The 24,173-nt window shown below is 44.7% G+C and overlaps 2 protein-coding genes across 7 annotated transcripts in view; one reads left to right on the top strand and one right to left on the bottom strand.

Moving 5' to 3' along the window:
* Window positions 1-1,878, top strand: part of LOC311140105 (proline-rich transmembrane protein 4-like) — a gene marked incomplete at both ends in the record, with an annotated part of 10,958 nt that extends 9,080 nt beyond the window's left edge. Inside the window, one exon of the mRNA XM_084175042.1 lies at window positions 2-1,878. Within this exon, the coding sequence (XP_084031168.1) occupies window positions 2-1,878 (1,877 nt within the window). The remainder of the gene's footprint in view (window position 1) is intronic.
* A 1,532-nt stretch (window positions 1,879-3,410) lies between these two features.
* LOC311140315 (inosine-5'-monophosphate dehydrogenase 1b) lies at window positions 3,411-21,539 on the bottom strand. 6 transcript variants are annotated; one of them, XM_084175324.1, is made up of 15 exons: window positions 21,443-21,539; window positions 18,505-18,603; window positions 18,277-18,357; window positions 13,470-13,518; window positions 11,298-11,399; window positions 11,013-11,087; window positions 10,501-10,795; window positions 10,016-10,215; window positions 9,678-9,768; window positions 9,372-9,467; window positions 8,581-8,724; window positions 7,835-7,979; window positions 6,482-6,625; window positions 6,294-6,377; window positions 3,411-5,469 (listed from the first exon to the last, which is right to left on the bottom strand). In XM_084175324.1, the coding sequence occupies exons 2-15, from the start codon at window positions 18,600-18,602 to the stop codon at window positions 5,448-5,450; spliced, it is 1,626 nt and encodes a 541-aa protein (XP_084031450.1). In that variant the 5' UTR covers window position 18,603; window positions 21,443-21,539; the 3' UTR covers window positions 3,411-5,447. The 6 variants fall into 6 exon arrangements, with proteins under 6 accessions (XP_084031450.1, XP_084031449.1, XP_084031448.1 ...); XM_084175323.1 differs by having other exon boundaries at window positions 21,310-21,507; XM_084175322.1 differs by lacking the exon at window positions 21,443-21,539 and adding an exon at window positions 18,958-19,000.
* Between the last annotated feature and the right edge of the window lie 2,634 nt (window positions 21,540-24,173).

The raw sequence follows: 24,173 nt of genomic DNA, 5'->3' as shown, positions 1-24,173 counted from the left end.
AACCCCTTCCTGATTCCGGCCCGGCCTATGTTCGTTCCCCTGCACTCTGATTGGAACAGCGCCATGGCCGCCTGGGGGTTAGCCTGGGATGCCCACGTGTACGGTCTGGGCTCCATCTTTGCCATGGTGACCCTGGCCTCGGCACTCAACCTGCTGTGCCTGCCCCTGCGCTGCCCTTCCGGCTGTGGCTACTTCGCCCTGGTCAACGTCTTCCTCCTGGCTGCAGGGTGTACCAGGGCTTTCTCCCTCCTCTACGATGCCTACGGCCACCAGGACCGGCTGCCCTCCACCGAGGCCTCCCTGCTGCTCTACGAAGCCCCGTTCCCCTGCCTGACTGCAGCCTTCGGCCTGGTCTTCCTGCTCCTCTCCATGCGCTCCAGGATGCAGCTATCCTACTCTGCCTTCCAGAGGCCCTGTTTCCTGGCCTGTCTGGTGTTGCTGCACTTCGCTGCAGCTTTCGGTCCCGTCGCACTGCTAAAGCTCTACCAGAGGAGGGCGCCCTTCTGCCTTTTCATCTCACTTATCTCCCGGGGAGCGTTTGTGGCGCTGGCTTCTTTTCTATCTGCCGCCTATTTTGTGTTCTTCTGCTACGTGCGGGCGGACTCAAAGCACATTTACCACCTGAATAACACCTCGCCCACTCCAGCTGAGCGATACAACCGCTGTCCCTTTGCTGAGAGCAGGGACTGGGACCGTGCGGCTGCGACAGTGTGCCTTTCGGCTCTGTTCTGCCTGGCATGCACCGGGCTGCAGCTGTACGCCATGCTCCACGCTCTGGGGCTGGCCGGAGGGGCAGAGGGCTTCTGCCCCTGGCCTTGGTGGACCTTCCAGCTCAGCTGCAGGGTTTGTGAGGCCGGGGTTTGTCTCACCCTAGCCCTGGTGGTGTCCCAGCCGATCTACTGCTCCGACCACCTTCCCCAGCCTGGAAGCTGCTGGACGGAGCTGCTGGCAATCAAGTCGCCCATTATGCCGGGAACCTACCAGTGGACCCTGAGCCAGCAGGAGAAGCTGGCCATCTGCGACATTGGGCACGGGGAGACTGAGTGCCTGCCCCTCTACACGCTGATGGATGAAAGGCTAGGTAGCAGCTTGAATGGCCTGGACCTCCTGTACCACAGCAACCGGGCCTTGGCTTACAGAGACCTGGACCTGAATTTGGGTCTGACTGGCTCCAGCAAGCCCGAGGACAGGGGAGGTGGAGTGGCGTCCGGGGGTTCCTCCTTCACCAGCGACTCCACGGCTGACCTGCGGCCGCCATCGCCCATCAACCTACGCCGTAGTATTGACGAGGCGCTCTTCAGCGAGGACCTCTTTCCCATAAGCCTCTTCAGCCCATCCATAGCTTTTTGCTGCAGTGACCTGTCACTTAACATCCCCTACTCCAAGTCCACCCTGCCCAATGGTGGCCAGGTGCTTCGAGGGACCCTCTCAGCCGACCCAGGCCTGTACCGGACGACCTCCTGTGTGGAGATGGTCCCCCCGCCCCCAACCCCTCTACCAAACCACCCCCTGGCGGGCAACACCATCCTGGGTGCTGCACCATCTCCCTCCCTGTCCTCCAACTCCCCAGATCGCTGGACGGGAAGTTCCTCCTCCTGCTCCCTGTACAGACCCTCCCTAAGGGGGTCCTCTCTGGTCCTCTACTCCAGGCCAGAGGGGCACGCCCAACCTCCATCCCTAGGCGGTAGCTCAGGCTGCATCACAGCCTCCAGCCACCAGGGCTCACACCTACAGATACACTATTGCACACTAGGGTCAGCCTCACAGGAGAGTCTTGACCTAGAGTCTGAAGCGGACCGGTCCGTACAAGAGGAGTTCATCAATGTCTGCAGACAGATTGATGCGATGAGCATCTGCAGTGAGACAATTGACCTGTAGGCAGAGCTCTCAACAGTCAACGGCTAAAGACTGAGGACTGGACTGAAATAAGGTGTTGTGAAGAAGATTTCAAGATGGCGTCGCGATTTGTAAGGAGCAACAAGCGGTTTGATTAATTAGGCTAGCCTTCATTGTCAAGAAAGGTAAAATAGTGCCAAATGTTTGAGTAAATGAACTGAGAGCGTTTGTTTGAGAATGTTGACAAGAGTATTTTAATTGCCACAGAATGCCACAAGCCAAGGAGAAATGTGACTTTTTTTTCACATTTGCTATTGGATGATGAAGTTTGATACGTTACTAAAAGTTGTGGGTTTTCCTGTGCATTTCAAGAAGGAAACAGTAAAGCAAACTACATTTGTACAAAAGTTTTGCATTTGAATAAATAATACTGTGATTGAAATAAGCACTTAATAAACAAGACTACTGAAATCTTATTTTAACATTGTCATTTTAGCAGATGCTCTTAACCAGAGAGACTTACTGTAGTGAGTGCATACATTTTCATACTTTTTTTTCTCCATACTGTTTCCCCGTGGGAATCGAACCCACAGCCTTGCAAGGGCCATGCTCTAGAAACTGAGCTACATGGGACTTACATTTACATTTTACATTTACGTCATTTAGCAGACGCTCTTATCCAAGCGACTTATAAAACAAACGTACTTAACATTTTCATAGAGTAAGATTGTTATTCAATGCCAAGTTGTTTCAGTGCAGTAAAATTTAATTATGTTTGTGAGCCTCTACATCAAGCATTAAAGATGTTAGAGGTGTGCTTTAAGATCCATCCAATAAAGGAAAGCTTGATTTTAACAAACAGCAACATTGTAGCAGAGCAGCAGTGACCTCTGCTGGTAGGATACCACCGATACAATTGTGCTTTAACTTCTGACTTACACAGTACATTTGATATGAACCGCTTACTAATTTATTTATGTTAAAACTGTCATTAATTCTTTCCTCAAAACATGATTAAATAAAGAGAAATGTCAACATTTTAGTGTGCATGTTTTGTTTTCACCAAGTCTCAGGTCATGTATAACGTATTTTCTATAGTTACATATGGGGATATTATTTTTGACGATATATCCTAGCATTTTGACAATAACGCAATATTATTTTTGCGTTAGTTGACTGTACCTGCACCAAAACACCAGCATTTTTCCTTCATAGCTTGATCTCCATCTTTTTTAAATCGGTAGACAATTTGTATTAAACACTTTTATTTCCATGACTGATCAAAACTCGTTTTTCTCATGACTCGTCCCTCTGCAGCAGACATATGGTGAGCAATATTTTTGGAACATCGAATCGCAATAAAATCACAGTATTGAATCGCAATTCATATAGAATCGTAATACATATCGTATCAGCGCCCAAGTATCATGATCAAATCAAATTGTTTTTGAACTGCATGCATGGTTGGTTAAGGGATTGTAAGTACGCATTTCACGGTAAGGTCTACACCAGTTATATCGTATCCTGAGGTCCCTGGCAATTCGCCAGCCTTAATAACAACCCATTAGTCAACATATTTTATTTGACTTTTATTTATTTTTACAGCGTAAGCAACCGGTTTCTGTTGTGATCCAATTGTAAACAAGGCCTGTTTCATAGTCAGTGAGGATTTTCATAACTAAGGAGGGAGACGGCAAACAAGCAACAACCATTTCGAACAGGATACTGGTATATAATTCTCCATACCTCTCCATGTACATATTTACTTAATATTCATGTCAACTGTAAGAGTGCCGTTAGTCAAGTGTGGTCACGGAAGGGCAAAGTAATTTAGCACAATATGGAAAGCAAGTCACTCCTACAGCTTAGAAACATCCTTAAAAAAAAAAAATGGCAAAAAGGACATCCGTTTACGAAAAACGTTAGAAAAACCTATTCCTACATAAGCTGAATGATATAGATACAGTATCTCAAAAAAATGAGAACGGGGGTGAGAGAAGGACGTATAGCGTAATGCACATAAATTCCTGTAAAAACTGTGTTGTAAGACTATCCGTCGTGTGCGGTCTTCATCTACCCGGTTTCAAGGCATATCTCTGGTGATCGGAACAGGTAAAAGCTGCTAACAATCGGTGCCACAATCTGAGACAGGACAGGGGCGGAGGGAGGGACTACATTGCTTGCGACTCCTAGTTTTAATTTAGGCTTTTAATATTAATAACAAAGAGTGTCACAGACAGACTTGGCAGTATGTACGTAATTAGAAGAGTATAAATACAGCCGTGTTGAGGCTTTAAAAAACAAAAAAAGCATGCATATCAAAACCCTTCATGCCCGTTGGAGCAACCAGGAGTCTCTACAGCAGGGAACATCAACTAGCTTCAGCCGCAGGCCGATTTCTTTCTTCAGTGGATGGTCGGGGGACCGGAACATAATTACAAATAATTTGTAGACTGCAAATTGACCGCAAGAAGCCCAAACCGATATAATATCTGACTTAAACATAATAATTTCAAACCTTGCTTACATTTGTATACGATCACGTCTCTCTATTATGCATGGGAATACTTGGGAACAGATTTCCAAAATTAAAATCACTTGGTTCTGATTTCCTGGTGTTTTTACACTATTTTGTCCAACAATGAAAAATTATTACTATTATTTATTGATTTTAAATTGGGGGGCCAAATAAAACCATTTGACCTGCGGGCTGCCAGTTGGGGAACCCTGCTCTACAGCTTTTAATCAAACAATTCTCTCTAAACTCGTTTTATTCCAGTCTAAAAGATTATTGTATTACCTATCGTTGACCTACACTGTGGTTTTAAAAACATTCCTAGCTTTTGGTCCCAACCGTGCTCTCAACACACTAGAAGCATTGTGATGGGCCACTAGTTTATTGGTTCACGTCGACTTAGGGGGTATGATATGGCCACTACAGCGAGGGAACGTCACCTAGTATATAGTCCCAGCCAATGAGTCTGTCGGTTGAATCACAGTCACAAATTTAACAGAACAATATACTTTTCTCAAAGCAGTTAACATCTTTATGCTTAAACAGAACTAACTACATAGATAAAGGAGGATTGCCACAATACACTTGCACACATAGTAGCAAGACAAGTGTTTTTTCCACATACAGTTTGATTTGGATGTTTGAGGCTTCTGATGTGGAGGTGCAGGTAAGAGCAGATCCCAGAGAATAGAAAGGGGTGTCAGCATGGCTCTCTCAGTTTCACCAGGAAGAGGAAAACGGGTAGCACAACATCACCTTCTTCACTGAGTTTGTCCCCACCCACGCACACACACACAGACATTCACATACTTCCTTCAACAAGCTCACAAACACACACGCCAAGGGGCCCGGTATTCTGGGTGGAGGGGGTTACGGTGAAAACCCTGATGTTCCGCTTCGTAAGTGCAAAATCCCATGTTTCCCAGGTGATCGTGTTCGTTTTGCAGGTGTTCACCCCCAGACCTCTCCCGTGGGGTGTGTGGGGTTTCGGCAGGGTGAGTGATGAGGTGGGTGTCAGATGTGGTGGTTACGTTTGGTCACAACGGGGGTGGGGACGTCGGGGGCGGCCCTAGTCCGCTTCTTTCTGGCCCCTCCATCAGTAAAGTCGTTTCTCGTAACTGCAGAGAAAGGGCATCGTAAAAACACAATAAATGATACCATCTATCAGTGATCAATGATAAATCAACAATATATCGACCACACGAAACAATTCCTATTACCTGCTCTAAAACAACTGGATAGAACTTATCAATTACCCTTTCCTATTACGTCAGCTATCAATCTGTCTAAGCAATGTCATACTGATTCAATTATAAAACAAAGATTGACAAATCCCATTCAATCCCCTATCATCTGCCAGTATATTTATTACAGGCTTATCTGCCCTATGGATAACTGGGGAAGGAGAGGAGGGAAGGAGTCTAGTGGACACTAACAAAGCTTCCCATAGTCCATCCCCATTCAAAGATGAACTGCGTAATGGCGAGCACCCCTCCTCCCACTAACAAGGTAATAATCTGAAAGGGAACGTCACATCGCCATATTAGACGTCCTTATAGGCTAGTTGCCAGATTCAAACATCAAGATGGGAAGCACTTATCTAAAAGGTAAGATTTACATTTCCCACATGGATAATTTAATCAAAAAGATCAAACTTTGCCATTCATTTAGAAACAAGTGGACAATTGTGCTACATGCAAATGGGGATGTGGGGCCCTCCACTAGGCCACACCCCTTGACTTCACATGTACACCCCTTGACTTCCATGTACTTACATGGAACCAAATAATATCTATGGTGAAAGACAAAGAAAGAAAGACACTGATGTCTAAGAAAGAGTTTCAGCACTATCAGTCACAGAAAAGTCATGACTATCTACTACTGTTACACACACTGTGTGTGTGTGTGTGTGTGTGTGAGAGAGAGAGTGAGTCCAACTTACGAGTGAAGCCCATGGACTCCTCCTTCCACCTGAGCGGACGTGGTCCTCTTCTCAAACTTCAGCTCTCCAGAGTACATCATGGAGCTGTGGAAACACACATTACTATCAGAGATCACTCACACACACAGTGGTCCCCTCTTGTCCTCACCTCCCTCTCGCTCACACACACACACACACACACAACTCACCGTAGAACAGTGAGACTCTTGGCGCCGATGTCCTGGCAGCCATGTTGGATGCCAGCGATCAGATAGGGGATAAACTTATGGATGGAGCCCTTGTCCTGGACGGAGCCGGACACACCCTGAGCCACCTTCACCTTGTCCCCTTCACTGTGGAATCATCCAGTCAGAACAGACGGGTTAGTCACTGCTATGGAATCAACCAGTCAGAACACAGACTGGTTAGACACTGCTGTGGAATCAGCCAGTCAGAACACAGAGGAGATGGGTTAGACACTGCTGTGGAATCAGCCAGACGGAACACAGAGGAGATGGGTTAGACACTGCTGTGGAATCAGCCAGTCAGAACACAGAGGAGATGGGTTAGACACTGCTGTGGAATCAGCCAGACGGAACACAGAGGAGACTGGTTAGACACTGCTGTGGAATCAGCCAGTCAGAACACAGAGGAGATGGGTTAGACACTGCTGTGGAATCAGCCAGACGGAACACAGAGGAGATGGGTTAGACACTGCTGTGGAATCAGCCAGTCAGAACACAGAGGAGATGGGTTAGACACTGCTGTGGAATCAGCCAGACGGAACACAGAGGAGACTGGTTAGACACTGCTGTGGAATCAGCCAGTCAGAACACAGAGGAGATGGGTTAGACACTGCTGTGGAATCAGCCAGACGGAACACAGAGGAGATGGGTTAGACACTGCTGTGGAATCAGCCAGACGGAACACAGAGGAGATGGGTTAGACACTGCTGTGGAATCAGCCAGACGGAACACAGAGGAGACTGGTTAGACACTGCTGTGGAATCAGCCAGACGGAACACAGAGGAGACTGGTTAGACACTGCTGTGGAATCAGCCAGTCAGAACACAGAGGAGACTGGTTAGACACTGCTGTGGAATCAGCCAGACGGAACACAGAGACAGTTTAGACACTGCTGATGGGACAGGAAAATTCTCCAACCAGAGCACTGAGAGCAGTCAGACAGCTTAAACCCAGGAAAGTTGGCATCATTTGTTTTGGGAAAATCCCTTACATATGACATATATTGTATCACATTGTGAACCGTCTGAATTAAGGACAAACCAATGAATACATGTATATAAATCAGACTCGAACATCAACAAAATATGAATTTGATTCATCAGCGATTAACAACAATTGTTGATGTGAAATAACCCAGATTACCTGGTCTTAATTTCAACCCTCCTATGAATTCTAGTCGTGTTTGATCAAGAGTTAGTCTACACCCCAAATGGCACCCTATTCCCTATGGCTCCTGGTCAGAAGCAGTGCACTATATTAGGCCAGGGAATAGGGTGCCATTTGGGATGCAGCACTAGTGTGTGATATCCTCCCTACCTGAAGTAGCGTTTCTGGCTGCTGGTGCTCTTCTCCATGGCGTCCAGAGAGCCCATGCCACGGTACTTCTTCAGCCGCACGCCGTCCGAGAAGAAGTACTCCCCCGGAGTCTCCGTGGTCGCCGCTAGCAATGAGCCCATCATCACTGGGGAGGGGCGGAACAGGTCATAACTCAAGGTCATTGGTTGGTAAGCATTTCTCCAACTAATTCTCGGTACAGCTAGTGTTTTGTTACATCGATAGCTTCACGTTAGCTTTGATTACCAGAAATCAGCTATGAATGAATTAGAGGAATAGACATGAGATCAACAGTGGTGAACAGAAAACTAATGTAAAGACATTATCAAGATACTGTAAGACTATAGACCAGGGCTGTTCAATTCTGGTCCTGGAGGGCTGAAACACTTCTGGTTTGTGTTTCTACCGGGTAGTTAATTGCACTCACCTGGTGTCCCAGGTCTGAATTAGTCCCTGATTAGAAGGAGAGGATGAAAACCAGAAGTGTTTGGACCCTCCAGGACCGGAGATGAACAGCCCTGATATAGACCTATGCTAGCCTATGAAATGAACCACATTGATCTACTGCATGTTATAAAGGGGTGAATGAAGGAGTAAGTTAATGAATGAATGAGTGAGTGAGTGAATGAATAAATGACAATGGAAGCGTGAATGACAATGTATGCATGAAAATGAAAGAGAATGAATGACTATGAAAGAGTGAATTAATTAATGTGAATGAAAGGTACCTGTCGATGCCCCGAGTGAGAGAGCCTTGACCACGTGGCCCACGGTCTGAATGCCCCCGTCGGCGATGACTGGCACGCCGAAACGTCTAGCATACTCTGCCACCTTATACACCGAGGTGCCCTGAGGCCGCCCGCACGCCATCACTACGGGAGACGGAGACAGGAAATGCATCATATCATATGACAGGTGTAGTCAGGCGATGTTCGGTTGTGCACGATGGATGGATTTTTTACGGAAGTAGTATTATCAGAATCGATGTGTTCACTTAAAAAATTTAATCATTGAATATGTCTAAGTTCTTCCAATAAGTACGTTTGTATTGCGTTTTAAAACTCTTGCCATCATTTTCTGAACTTAATGCTGTGGAGAAAGTCATCGCCATGGTAACCGAGAGCAGAGCGTTCATAAATCACCATGACAACACAGACTAGCAACCAGTGTAGCATCTTGGTTAGTTACTCGCTGCTCTGATCTGTCTTCTGTTTTGCTGTGTAGATTCAGTGGTTGACCTTAAATTAGAACTGATCCAAAGCCAGCTACTATGGGTAGATGGAATCCTATGCATATTTTCACATTTCTATTTAATATCACTACATTTAGTCGCAATACTACAATTCCAATCGCACATTGCACTCAAGGTGTAACATTCAGGGTTGGGTCAATTCCACTTCAACTCAGTCAATTCTGCAAGTGGATTCAGATCAAATCCACCAACAATCCTCTCTTGCATTCAGATTGGAATTGATCCTGTAACATTGATAGTATCAGGGTGTGGAGGTGGGGTCACTACCTTCCTGGGTGATGCAGATGGAGCCACAGCCCATGCCCACTCTCAGAGCATCCACTCCTGCATCGATCAGGTTCTTGGCCTGAGCTGCCGTCACCACTACAAGAGACAACACACAACTTCATCAGGATGCAGGAAAAGAAAGGTGTAGCGTGTAAGTGTCTACTGTATTTTTCCACAGACGTTCAATTGAATAAACAATATTTCCCAAGACTGATCTTGATAGCCTCTCAAAAGATCTACAACAACTGGATGGGTGGAATTGCCATATAGTGATAAATCCTTTCCCAGCGCTCCACACTCTCTCACCGTTCCCTCCCACCACCTGCAGCTCGCTGTACTTCTGTTTGATGTAGTTGATCATGTTGACCTGATACACAGAGTTGCCCTGTGAGGAATCCTGCAGAAACAGAGAGAGAAAACAATTCATGTCTGCACTGCAGTACCATGGAACTGTAACCCAACCATAACTCGACCATAACCGCGACCCCTAACCACCATGTCCACCTAAACTGCATGAACAGGTCAACCCCTAACCCAACCCTCCCACCTACCCCAACCATAACCACAACCGGATCCCAACCTAAACCCCATCTGCATCCTAACCATAACCCCAACCGTACCCCAACCTCAAACCCCGAACCCACCAGTACGACCACGTCGACCCCAGCCTGCATCAGCAGGTCCAGTCTGTACTTGTCGTCGTCCCTGGTGCCAATGGCGGCTCCGCACAGCAGCTGTTTGCGAGAGTCTTTAGAGGCCAGGGGGTAATCCCTGTTCTTCTTCAGGTCTGTTCTGGCGATGATGGCCACCAGCTCATCACTGTCGTTCACGATGGGCAGCTTGCCTGGTGGGAGGAAAGGGGTGGAGAAAGAGACTTTGTTAAAGGTGACCAAGTCATTCTGCCACATAACCTCAAACAGGTGGTTTCATAAATGACATTGTACAGCAAACCAAAGCAGGTGACAAAGTCATTCTGCCACATAACCTCAAACAGGTGGTTTCATGAATGACCTTGTACAGCAAACCAAAGAACATCAAATCAATAATAAGTAGAGGATTATACAATAGAACACTGTACCAGAAAACAGGCGACAATAGACTCCTAGACGGACTGTACCGACTGGCTCACCTTTCTTGCTCCGCTGTAGAATGTCGTTAGCCTCTTTCAGGGTGACACCGGCTGGGGCCACCACTAGCTCCTCCCTCTTAGTCATGGCCTCCTCCAGCGGTCGGCTGTGGTCCTTCTCGGAGAGGAAGTCGATGTCTCTGGAGGTGACGATGCCCACCAGCTTGCTGCCCATCTTGCCAGTCTCGGTGACGGGGATGCCAGAGAAGCCGTGGCGTGTCTTGGCCTCGAACACGTCCCCCACCGTGTGACGCGGGCTCAACACAAGAGGGTCTGTGATAAAGCCCTGCTCAAACCTCTGGACAAAAAACAAATATACTGGTTAATACACTATCACGGGCATAGGTGCACTGCAACCCAATAGCTGATAAATCAATTAATACCAATCAACTTAAAATTATGCAAGTAAATACATGACTATATGCGGTTAACTACAAAGGTATATGACTTGACAGACCATAAAAGGTAAATATTAAGTAGGCAGAATGTTTTCATAGGTGTTTACGGGGTCTTACCTTAACCTTGCGGACCTCATTGGCTTGGAATTCAGGAGTGCAGTTGTGGTGGATGAGGCCGATGCCTCCCATGAGCTAAAGGCATTAAAAAACACCCCGACAAGTAGAAATCACTTTTGGGAGCCGCAATACTGTTTATGGTACTTTTTTCCCCCAGCAACAAAACACACTTTGGATGTGACTGATGTGGAAAGCGCACAATCATTTCTAGCTTAGTGGACACTTTTTACTTATTATATACATTTATTTTTTTACTGGCTCGTGTGTCAGGCGGCAAGTTCTTACCGCCATGGCGATGGCCATCGATGACTCTGTGACTGTGTCCATGGGGGAGGAGATGAGAGGTGTCTTCAGGGTGATCTTCCTGGTCAGAGCAGAGGTCAGGTCCTGGGAGAGAGGAAGGAGGACATCTTGGCTCAATAACCCACTAAATGTTCAGGAAATAAATAAGTCATTCAAAATGCAACCAGCACACTAGATAATATTAGAGTGTTGCAGTGAGTGTAAATGTCCACACTGAGGAAATATACTCAATATCATTTCATTTCTAATACAGAGTGTAGGTAATTTACTTCATGAAGAAAAGAGAACCTTGGACAGCATTGCTTGTAATGGTAAAGGTTGCTTTCGCAGTTGTCCACTAGGGGGCAGAAATGCACCAACAAACCCGTTTGTCTAATGTGGTCTGGAAAATTACAGCTTTTGGTCCAAGCATGCTTTCAATGACTGACTGTACGATGAGTCTCAAAGTCTCAAGGTCTCAGACGAGAGTGGCAACAGCAAGTAAACAATCAAACAACTGGAAAGCAGACATCGCTGTCTGGCCTAAACGTAAAAAATCAGGTGCTCCATTTTATCTGTCATCAAACAGACAAGACAGATGTTGTTTTGACTAAGCTGATGCATGTGACTGAAGGGACCCAAGTCTTTCTGGAGACGTTTTTGCACAATCAGGCCGTGACCTTGTTAGAAACTATGTGCCAACACACTGGGAAAGTTCCCTTCTCTCAGATAAAAAATAAAAGAATCCCACTATCCCAGAAACTCCCAGCTTTATCAGATTCACTCAATTCAGATTCCCAAAACACAAAAAGGCCACGTCCACGTTCGTCACAGCTGGGAGGGAAAACATGGTATTCCTCCCCCATGAGAAACCCAGAGCAGGCATGTTACCACGTCAAGAGCTTTCCTCCCATATCTGTGACAAATGTAAACTGCTATATCGTACCGAGACTGACTGTTGTGTTTCTGAAATGACTGGACACTTTGGCAGCTCAACTGCACTACCCTGCCAAATTCTACAAAGGGCTAACCTTTAAAATTGAGAGACCACCTCTGCACATGGTGTGACCAGCAATAATTTCCAAACATTTTATTTGAATAATTTCCCCATTGCAACACCAAATGGAGGCCCACCTCAAACTTATAAAACATCCCTGTGCAGATGGGAGGGGGATAAATCTAGTTTAGACTACAGTCTGAACAAACATTATTGCATGAACTTTGACTGTATTCAGTTGAGACTGAGGCAAACACAGGCTCGTCCAAGTTATCAGTGTGAATCCGCTTCCTAACCGTCAAGAAAATAGGCCAGGCTACAACCCTATGGAGACAACCCACAACGCCACGGCAACAACGCAGACAGGCGCCTTCCACAGCAACAAGAGCTGTGTTCTAGTCTGGATTTTATTTGAAAAAACAGGAGATTAAAGATGTCAATTAGATTAAAAACCCCTGATGGACGAGCGAGAAGGGCAGGGGGATTTCACATAAAGCCTGAGATTAACGCTCACATCATCCCCTGAAAGAGAAGAGTGAGCAACCAACCAACCAGGCACAACCATAAACACAGACAGAGAGAGACCAGGCGTGGGAGGCCATCTTGGTCAAAATAGGGTGGCTAGGAGGTTAGGGATGACGAAGGAAGCTGAGAGCAAAAAATATTTTAGGAAAAGCTGCAATTACAGAATTAGGTTTTGGCTTTGAATGCAGAGGGTTGTTTGTGCATCTGTGTGGACACAGGGTACTGTAAAAAAGCTTTGGTTTCAGAAGTGGCTCTGGCAAGGAGTGTCTGCTGAAATAGTAAGGAATGAGTTGGAAGCTTTACTGCTCTCACTTGGTGCAAGAGTCTAAGGGACTTCCATTTTGACCCCTAGTCATTATACCTGTAGTGTTCAGAGATCTGGAAGAACAAGACTGGTGTTCACTATCCAGTTCTCCAACAGGCTAAGAGCAGCCTTCATCATATGGCTTGCACCTACCCATTACTCTATAGGCAAACACTAAAGAGGAATGGGCTAGGGAAGAGGGTCTCAGAACAAAATGGAATTGAGCCCATGAACAGAACAGTAGGCTGAAGGTAGGTCGAAGTGTAGTCTGTCGCTCAAAACCCACATTGAATTGTCTTAGCTTTCTGGAATGTATGATAGTCATAGAGGAGAAGAGAGGACTACTCACCACTTCGTCTGAGGTAAAATCAATGAAGCCCGGCAGAATCAGGAAGTCGCTGAAAGACAGACAGAACAAGAGGTCAGGGGTCAAGGTTCACACATTGTCATGGCTAAAGAAAGATGGCTTAAGACAAGAGGACTACAAGACCCATAGTGCAGTGCAATGCAACTGCCAGCCAACTAGTGACAGTGGGTCAGAAGTGGCCTATACGTTTTTTTAAATAAAAAGGCCCATATCCCGCGCCCTTTTTTCCACCCAATTTCAACGTTTACAAGCACCTCCACCATGTTGGAGTTGGGTCCAAAGCAGGAAGTGTTGAAAGCCAAAAAGGGAATATATGCCAATCAGCCCCTCGAACTGCCACTTCGACCGAGCCTGGTAACGATATAGGGAAAACTAGTTCTCGCAATGGTTGAGGAGTCTGCGCCGAAAGTTGCCTGTGATGGAAATTTGAATCAAACTAAAACTACAAGTCAGTTTGCTTTAAGAATTAAGAGAAAATGTCGGTATCCATTCCTTTGTGGTATCAAACAAGGCATATGTTTTTTTGAATGAGTGTTTCAATGGTAAAATAATTTATGTTCATAAATTGGCCCTCTAGTGATGTCTGACCAAGGTGCCCCTTCTCTTTGCCTTGTACTCTAGTCTAAAAAAAAAAGAAACACCGTCTCACCCTAACAGTCCAGTACTTTGCAAAAGCATCTGGGGTTTAACTTCCTTTCTTAGACTGAATGGACACAATGACTGGCAGAGAGGGAGCGGGAGAGAGCGAACGAGACAGACGGAGAGAGAGGAGGATGATGGGTGTTTTTCACAGATGGGTGGATCTGGTGGTTTGGCAGATGAGTGTGAAAACACAGACTGGAGAGAGACGAATAAGTGAGTCTTTGTCTGTGACAGAGAGAGATGGGGGAAAAGTGAAAACCAGAATAAGATGCAGGAGAACAGCTCTAAGTCAGATAGAACGGGAGTAGCGAGCGAGCACAAAACTAAAAGAGAGCGAGAACGGCCCCCTGTTCTTTATCATCCGTGGAGACCATTCTCCTGTCTCCTCCGCCTGTGTGGGTGAGAAGATCGGGCCTAAAATAAGTCCACCAAATGGGACAGGGTGGGGTGCGCCTGCACCCTCCAGACACCTCACAAACATCAACACAGTCAGGGACACGGAGGCGGAGGGGAAAACATCTGCCAGCATTTAAGGCAACCACCAACCTCTGCTGATTCTGGATCAGCTCTCTCTAGCCAGACCTACCCCTTACCAGCATGAGCCAAATGGTAAAGAGTGTCACTGGATCAGTTGATAAGCGGTCATTTTATTTATACTGGTATCTCCGACAGAGACACGGCATTCGAGAATAACTAACTAGAGCTGGACTTGGCACGCGTGAAACATTAGGGTTTTAAATACCAAAGACAACACTGACTACCTTTGAATATGGTTTGCATTCGAATGTTGAATGTGGACAAACGCATGATGCCATTCGGCCACACCAGTGCTGCAGACAGCCACAAACTGCCTGAGTTAGACAGTATTATTATGACCCTTGAACCACTAAGTAGAGAAAGTGGGTAGATCTGATTTAGAGTGCACCTACCTATCTAGTCTTTAATACTATTAATGTATACATAGAGTACCAGTCAAAAACTAATTCCAGGGTTTTTCTTCATTTTTACTATTTTCACATTGTAGAATAATAGTGAAGACATAAAAACTAATGAAATAACACATATGGAATCATGTAGTAACCAAAAAAAGTGTTAAACAAATCCAAATATATTTTAGATTCTTCAAAGTAGCCACCCTTTGCCTTGATGACAGGTGCGTGTCCAAACTTTTGACTGGTACTGTATCTATTGCATGACATTTCTGTATTAAAACACCAAAAGTTGCAGGCCCTAGTAATACTGGGTGTGATTTGATTTGTGTTAATTTCATGCAAGATTATTTTTGACACAAGCCTGGATAACACGACTACATAATGTTGTTCTAGACTACACTTCTGCAAAGGCAGTTCACTATACATGCATAATCATGTCAAGATTGTAATCTTTTCATTTATCGTCCCTTTGCCATGTAAGTGGATTGAAAATACATTGTCTTCTACAGCAATGTCCTGGGGGAGAATTGTGTTGGAGAGGTGAGTGGGTTGAATGGGGCTAATTAGAAGCAGATGATGATTAGGTGGCTGTGATCATAAGACAACATCATCATGGAATCATCCTATGAAGCCATTGACAGAAAATGACTGCATTCATTAATTCTTTACGACAGAGATAATATATGATAATGTCATGCAGCAGAGTCGTCTGCTGTACTAGAAAATGTTGAGTTGCTGAAAGAATATTGATCCTGCTTGGTGAAATGACCTTGAGACACCGACAGAACATCTCAGCTCACCCTGGCGAACACTTTCATAAGGGAGCGTGTATTCAGGTCCAGGGTGTTTTGGTGTGGACAAGCCAGCAGTAAGCCTGCCAGATTACAGCAGCAACAGGTGAGCAAACACCTCACAGCCAGTAGGCCTTAGCCAGATGTATTCTCACTGGCTCTTTCTCAATGTATCTTGCCTTCGATTCCTTGCATCTGCTCCCTCGCCTCCTTCTCAAAACACATTGGAGAAGAAGGTCCAAGAGGAGTAACTTTGGACCTTCTCCTTTAAGATGGTTAAAAAGGAGCCGAGGATATAGGGAAAGTCTAATTGAGGTTGAGCCACTGTCGCTACCGTCCTGGGTTGCCAGGTTTGTGAGGCATTTGTCTGAGGTTGCCATGGTGGAGACACAGCTGTATGATACAGGTAATATGGGCCCAGATGTGGTGCTAAGGAGGGCATCCTCACTTCCTCTAATGCCGTCCTCCGAGACGCTCACATGACAGTACCTCGGGCTAGTCATGTGCTCTGCCTTGCCTTCAAGCAGGACGCGCTTCATTAAGGAGTGACGCTCTGGTATCACACACACGTACATTGCCTAATCAATTAACCCCGGTGAACTGGGACTAACTCTCCATTCAAATGCATAGTCTAAATAGTGAATACCCTTATTGTGTGGATGTTGATAAGTCTAACATTTAGTACATTTAGCAGACGCGCTTATCCAGCACAACTTACAGGAGCAATTAGGGTTAAATGCCTTGCTCAAGGGCACATTGAAGGTTGGCTTAGCGCTCTTAACCACCTATAACCTGATTGATTCAAGAGGATGGATAGATAAAGCTAAAAACTGTTCTCATAAACTAGCCCATGACATGAAGCCCCAATTCAATCAAAACCAACTACCACCTACCCAGGATAAGACAAAATAACATGGTCTTCCCAAACTGTAAGAAACAAAATGGTTGAGTTGTATCTGCTTGTTGTCAAAATATTGTTTGTCTCACAGACGGCGTATAACCAGTTTAGAATGAACAGGGTATCCATACAATTATTTATTTTTTACAATTTTTATTTTTTGGGGGGGAGGGGGCTTTTACCCCCTTTTCTTGCACCAATTTCGTGATTTCCAATTGGTAGTTACAGTCATCTCATCGCTGCAACTCCCCTACGGACTCGGGAGAGGCGAAGGTTGAGAGCCATGCGTCCTTGGAAACACGACCCTTCAAAGCCGTACTGCTTCTTGACACACTGCTTGCTTAACCCGGAAGCCAGCCGCACCAATGTGCTGGAGGAAACACCGTCCAACTGACGACCGAAGTCAGCCTGCAGGCGCCCGGCCCACCACAAGGAGTCGCCAGAGCACGACAGGACAAGGACATCCCGGCCGGCCAAACCCTCCCTTACCCAGGACGACGCTGGGCCAATTGTGATCTGTCTCATGGTTCTCCTGGGATCAAACCCGGGGCTGTAGTGACGCCTTAGACAGCTGCGCCACTCAGGAGGCCCTAGGGTATCCATTTAATCTGTAACATAGATTCTGTACAAAATGGCACCCTATTCCCAATGGTTAAAAGTAATGCACTATGTAGGGCACAGGGTACCATTTGGAACGGAGCCATATATAGTCAAAAGTCATAGGCTACAACATCAACACAAGGACGTGAATGTTCCTCTATTTTAACAAGTAGGCGTTGGAAGCATTTTATAGCAGTTACAAGTCGTTTTTGTCAAGTCCTCTAGCCAGAAGTATGTTCAAGAAGCAAAACGATGCACAGGGTTTTGGCCAACAGTCTTGGACAAAGGGGTGAAATTAGTGAAGTAGCTCGCTGTGGTAACATACCAATGCAATGACCAATATGACCGTCTGTCATCTTGGGGCAGCCCAATGCTTTGCTTGTTGAAATCAAGTTTGTTTTAAACAGAGTGAAAGTTAATTGAGGGATATTCAAGACAATATGAAATGAGTGATGAGTTCATCTTCAAAAGTTATGTAGAGCAGATGAAGAAAGGGCATCGCCTTAGGATATGAGTGCAGTCAGATTTCATTACTAGATAGATTAGAGTGATTGAGTCTCTCAAAGAATCAAATAGCAGTTCATGCACTATGATTCTTCGGAGCAGTTAAAGATGCAGTCATATCATTACCGGAAGCAAATATCATCCTATGGTGCAGATCAGGTTAAGCAATCAACCCCCACCACCCCTGTCCTACTCATTCATCCATTTAGATCAGTGCTTTTCTCAGCCAGCTAAAAACTCAATTAAATAATACAATTGGTGGCGACTGTGGTGTTTACTTTGGCCAAATTCATTAACAAGGTATTTTTATGGGACAACCATTTGCTTCCCCTATATGAACTCATCATTTGGAGAGACAAGAGGATTTTACAGTATAGTATATATAGTGTCAAAATGGTTGAAAAGTCAACCGTTTTACTCACTTGTAAGTCAACCCGTCGCCTTTAGAGCATAGCTCTTCTGCCGTTTGACCGTCGGCGACAACAGACTGTTGTTGAGCAGATCTGCGATTCAAAACGTGTTGGCCGTCATTACAATGAGCCGCCCGCATCTCCTCCATCATCGCTTGCGCTTAGGTTTGGACAGTTCGAGAGCTTACTTGCACAACACGGTTCTATTTGGCATTTGTATTGTGGTTGAACTGAACTTACTTGTAAGTGAGACCGTCTCCGACGGAGAAAAGCTGTTGTGCGGAGAGTCCATCTTCTGGGACATAGCCAGTACCACCACTGATCAGGTAATCAGCCATGCTGTCAAATGAAAAGGATGACAAGCTGGCATTAGATTGTAGCTATCGCTTCATCAAGTGTAACATTCGATGCATTTTCAAATATAATTAGCCATAAACAGATTAAAGGTTAAAGGGTGACGACGCTTTGCGCCTGTGAATGACTATTAGTGCTGAGCGATTAACCCAAATGTCCGTAATTTTTCGTTTGTTAACCAAGGCATTACGTTCAGGTTTTTTTCTGTGATATCAATGCGATGTGCAATTTCTCTAGAGATAAATCGTATCAAGCCTGAACTGTGCGATGTAGTAGGGAGTTGTAGTTTCCAACAGGCCAATACTCTACATAGTTTAGCGCAGAAAACGTAGTAATTACCTATAATGACCATAATCCATTGCAAGCCTACTTGTCCATCTGTGTTTCTTTTAGCCTGCTACATAAAATAGACAAGAACACGCGATTGAAAGGAGAGCAGTTGCTTCACGAAGTACACTACATGACCAAAAGTATGTGGACACCTGCTCATCGAACATCTCATTCCAAAAGCATGGGCATTAATATGGAGTTGCCCCCCCCCCCCTCCCTTGCTGCTATAACAGCCTCCACTCATGAAAAACAGCCCCAGACCATTATTCCTCCTCCACCAAACTTTACAGTTGGCACTATGCATTCGGGCAGGTAGCCTTCTCCTGGCATCTGCCAAATCCAGATTCGTCAGTCGGACTGCCAGATGGTGAAGCATGATTCATCACTCCAGAAAACATGTTTCCACTGCTCCAGAGTCCAATGGCGGCAAGCTTTACACCACTCCAGCCAACACTTAGCATTGCGCATGGTGATCTTAGGCTTGTGTGCGGCTGCTCGGCCATGGAAACCCATTTCATGAATCTCCATGACGAACAGTTCTTGTGCTGACATTGCTTCCAGAGGCAGTTTGGAACTCGGTAGGGAGTGTTGTATCGAGGACAGACAATTTTTATTCGCTATGCACTTCAGCAGTCCCGTTCTGTGAGCTTGTGTGGCCTACCATTTCACGGCTGAGCCGTTGTTGTTCCTAGACGTTTCCACTTCACAATAACAGCACTTACAGTTGACCGGGGCAGCTTTAGCAGGGCAGAAACTTGACGAACTGACTTGTTGGAAAGGTGGCATCCTATGAAGGTGCCACGTTGAAAGTCACTGAGCTCTTCATTAAGGCCATTCTACTGCCAATGTTTGTCTATGGAGATTGCATGGCTGTGTGCTCGATTTTATACACCTGTCAACAACGGGTGTGGCTGAAATATCTGAATCCACTAATTTGAAGGTGTGTCCACATACTTTTGTATATATAGTGTATCTCTAACTGAAAATACATGATCTAACTGATTGATAGTTGGTATTCAGCAGTCATAAAAGTATGCCTTGTTTACATTGAAGAACTACTAAAATAGTGATTTTGTCAGACAGCAGCTCTATAGAGATGATGACTTAGAATTAAATAATAAAGTCATCAAATAAAACAAATGTAATATACAAAACTTAAGTAACTAAAGTAATGTGAATAAATTATGGTTAATAAGTGATAAGCAGTAATCGGCAGTCACTACCATCATGGGAATTGTATTAAACGTGTTATTCTGTGACACAGCATTCAACCCACAGAATGCATTTATAATTTTTTTTACTATCGAACCCGAAAACAAACACAATTATAATCAAACTGAAACCGAACCGACCTCAAAAGCACAAATCGCTGAGTACTAATGACTATGTGATTTCAAAATGTGGATGACCCACTAACATTTATAAGAATGTTTTCTATTAGAGGGGGAATGCTGGCAAAATATAGCCTTACGAAATTAACCCTTTCATGTACTGTTGTGTAAATATCCATGCCAAAAATTGCAGCAGCACTAACGTTAGCTACATGTTTAAATAAAACACGTTGCTTGAAAAAAATGTCGGTGTTTGATTTATATATATATATATATATATATATATATATATATATTATTTTTTTAAACAATTTACTGTCTGGGTGACCTAAGATTTGATAAACACCAGGAAAAGTGAGCACACTAACGTTCTCTCTATTGCTTGTGGTGGCTGTCCATGCAAACAAAACACCCATCAAGCGACACTATGAGCTAAAAAGTAATGTCATGTTAATCAATGACACGTTAAGCAAAAACATTTCCTTCGAGCACATATTTATCCAGACTACCTACACAGTGTTCTGGATAGCTGCTGAAAGGCAGCGGTGAGTAATGCCTGCCAATACCGTAGCTAGCTCTTACTAACAGGCTACTGTACGGTTGAGCACCTAACAATGCCTCGAGCACACAACACATGCGGGGAGAATAAAACCTGCCTATATTAACTATTCATGACGAATCTAGCCAACTGTAATCAGCCTAAGTATTTATAGTTTTCCATCCATCATATCATTTGTCTTTAGCATGATATCGTTTGCAATGTATTTTGTCATAATAGCTGCACTATATATTAGCCATCTAATTCCTTGCAACGCAGGTCAAAATGATCAGAGTGCGTGCGCTATTCAGCAGGAGCATGTGTCAGCTAGCGGTAGCCGGCTAGCTAACACGTTTCAACTCATTACTGAAGATGATTTGTATTATATGCCATTAGCCACCTCACCACGCTCTTAGTCGTATTTACAGTTCCCTAATATTAGTTACGTTAAGAAAATGTGAAACCAAAAATCTATTCCAACCCGTTTTCTACCTCTTGAATCTGACCACGTTGAAGATGTTCGGAAATGTGAACTTTCCAGCTGTAGCTAGCTAGCAAGTCCAAAATGAGCGGAAGCAAAGTGTGCTGTCTCTATCGTGGAGGGAACCACCCCAAAATGAATTACCTTCCTACAAGTTCCCTACTACAAACTCAAGTGACGATGCGAGGCTGGTCCAAATTTGATAGCCTGTCGCTGTTACAGTGTATCCGCGTTATGAAGAAGAATATTTTTGCAAAAGCATCGAAAATGGATGCGTCACATCCCCTCTCCTCCCACGTGGGGCTCTCATTGAATTAGAAAACATGAGGGTAAAAATCTCAACTCAATCACAGACTTTGCAGGTTTGTGAGATTGTTATGTCAGTGTAATTTATGTAATATACCTAATATCTGCACTGCAGAGTGCAGACCATACATATTTTGGAGGAGACAATCATGCATTTAGGCTATTCAGGGAAATTGGCACTATAGTCTGGCACTCCCAATGTCCTTATATTATCATTTGTCCTCTGTAGCTCAGTTGGTAGAGCACGGCGCTTGTAACGCCAAGATAGTGGGTTCGATCCCCGGGACCACCCATACACAAAAAAATGTATGCACGCATGACTGTAAGTCGCTTTGGATAAAAGCGTCTGCTAAATGGCATATTATATTATTTATATTATTATTTTATAACCAACAAATAACCACATAGGCAGCAGGCCCAAACCTCCTACCATCTGTTTTTGGAATATTAGTCCTTGGGCTTCTATTATCAGGATCAAGCAAGAATCTTTCATTCAATGTGTAGTAATCTACTTTTATAATGCTTATCTACTTATCAATGTATTGTGACTTTTGTATTTTTCCAAAACTCACAAATCAACTATTCTCAGATGCTTCAGTGAGGTGCAAAGTTTGGGGGCATTCAATTGAACAGCACCACTGTAAGATTTACAAGTCACATGCAACCAGTTACTAAATTAGTAACCAATTATCCGGTTGACAGTGGCATTCTCTAGTCTAGATTGATCTCAACTGACCAGTAGAGCCAGCCAGGCTACATACCTCCTTAAGCAGCCTAGATAACATTATAAACATTTATAGTAGGTGAGGCTACACATTGACCATAATTGAACCTCATACCCTCCCTCTTATCTGATATATCATGGTCTCAGACTTTCACTTTCACATATAGAACAGACTGTTTAAAACTCAGATAGTAAAAGCAGAAAAGCCAATAGACCATTAGCGTTCAAGCTGACGGATTTGGGAAAATCAGACTGAATTCACATGCCTATTGTATTGTATGTTGACCTGTGAATCTACAAGCATTGCGTACCGAACAGTTCCACTCGCCCATTTCTGTGATGGATGTGGGTTGGGAAATGGAGCGTTCTCCACTATAACACTAGCAGCCATCTTGCTAAAGGGCAAAGTCATGCCAAAGAGGAGCGTTGTAAAGCTCAGATTGAAACTTCTAGGCTTTGAAGAGAAAAGTCCAGTGTTTATGATTAGATGGAAGGGATAATGGGCTTCCTCCATTAGCCAAAATTAGTAACATAAACACACACACACACACTCAATAAACACTCAGACTCCTAGTCTACCTTCTCTCTCTCTCTTGCACACACGCACACACACAGATGAAGTGGAACTCCCTCACAAACACACACTTTTGTAAAAGGAGGACGGACAGCACACAGCTCTTGTCACCAAGCCGTCAACACCATCAGTGGCTGACAGTAGTCACTGACAGACAATTGCAACCTGCCATCACGCCAGCAATGTCGCAATAAAGCAAGCTTTGTTCTTCATTCTCACAGCATCTTTACGTTTCCTGGAGAGTGGGGAATTCTAACCCATGCACTCCTGATCCTGTGCATGCAATGGCATGAGACTGTTGTAACTGTGTGCACTAAACCAACACACAGATATTCAGAGCAAATACAACCGAATGCATTTTTAATGGTGACTAGTGATCCACCCTGCATTAAGACAGAATTTGTATTCGCCCCATGTACACTTATCATGGGACTGTATATGGGCTCAGTCTGGCCCAAGCTATAGGCCCCTGGCCTATTCTCCATGTGGCACTATTCTAGGAGCCCCTCCTGCAGTACTAAGGAAAGCACAGAGGACCTTCCCAGCCTTGACAAGTACCAAGGTGATCTGGCGGGTACGGTGTCTGTGTGTGAGTTCATCGCGTTAAATGTGGGTCATCCACAATATGGGTCAGAGATTCCTCTATACCCAGCCAGTGGCTATTTCAAGCATTGATTCAAACCCGATCCCCTTAAGGTCTCCACCTGCTGCCCTAGCTGCACGGCATAAGCTGCCACTCCGAAAATAGCCTTTAGGACTCAAGAGGCAGTTTCTGTTGTTTTGGCATCAGAGTAAGTAATCATAGCTTTTCAATTTGTTTAGGGGCCGCCCTCGGAATGGCTCGCCATAAACCATGTTTCCATATACAGTAAGACACAGGCATCTTAGAGCTTCATTATGGGCTAACAAGGAGATTTAACTTCATTGTTATTTGCAAGCCAGACTAAACACAGGGCTATGTGGCAGTGTAAACTGATACTAGTCAATAGGCTGTATTTACATATTTTAACCATGGTGAAAGCAGAGTTATGAAAAGTAGTCAAAAGAAGTGGGAGGAACTAATGCTAAAGCTTGTATGGCCCACAAGTCAAATATACACAGTGTATAAAACATTCGGAACACCTGCTCTTACCATGACATAGACTGACCAGGTGAAAGCTATGATCCCTTATTGATGTCACCTATTTCATTTGCTTCAATCAGTGTAGATGAAGGGGAGGAGACAGGTTAAAGATGGATTTTCAAGCCTTGAGACAATTGAGACATTGATT

Source organism: Coregonus lavaretus (genome assembly GCF_964263955.1).
Source record: "Coregonus lavaretus genome assembly, chromosome: 13".
NCBI lineage: Eukaryota > Metazoa > Chordata > Actinopteri > Salmoniformes > Salmonidae > Coregonus > Coregonus lavaretus.
The sequence above is the reverse complement of the archived record's forward strand: the minus strand, read 5'-3'. Positions and strand labels throughout refer to the sequence as shown.

Excerpts from the sequence above, each read along its gene's own strand:
- LOC311140315 (XM_084175322.1), bottom strand. The coding sequence starts at position 18,977 with ATGGATTATGGTCATTATAG. Across the intron at positions 9,769-10,015 it reads GGGTCGACGTGGTCGTACTG|GATTCCTCACAGGGCAACTC; the intron begins GTGGGTTCGGGG and ends CTGTTTCTGCAG. Across the intron at positions 5,470-6,293 it reads GGAGTCCATGGGCTTCACTC|TTACGAGAAACGACTTTACT; the intron begins GTAAGTTGGACT and ends CTTTCTCTGCAG.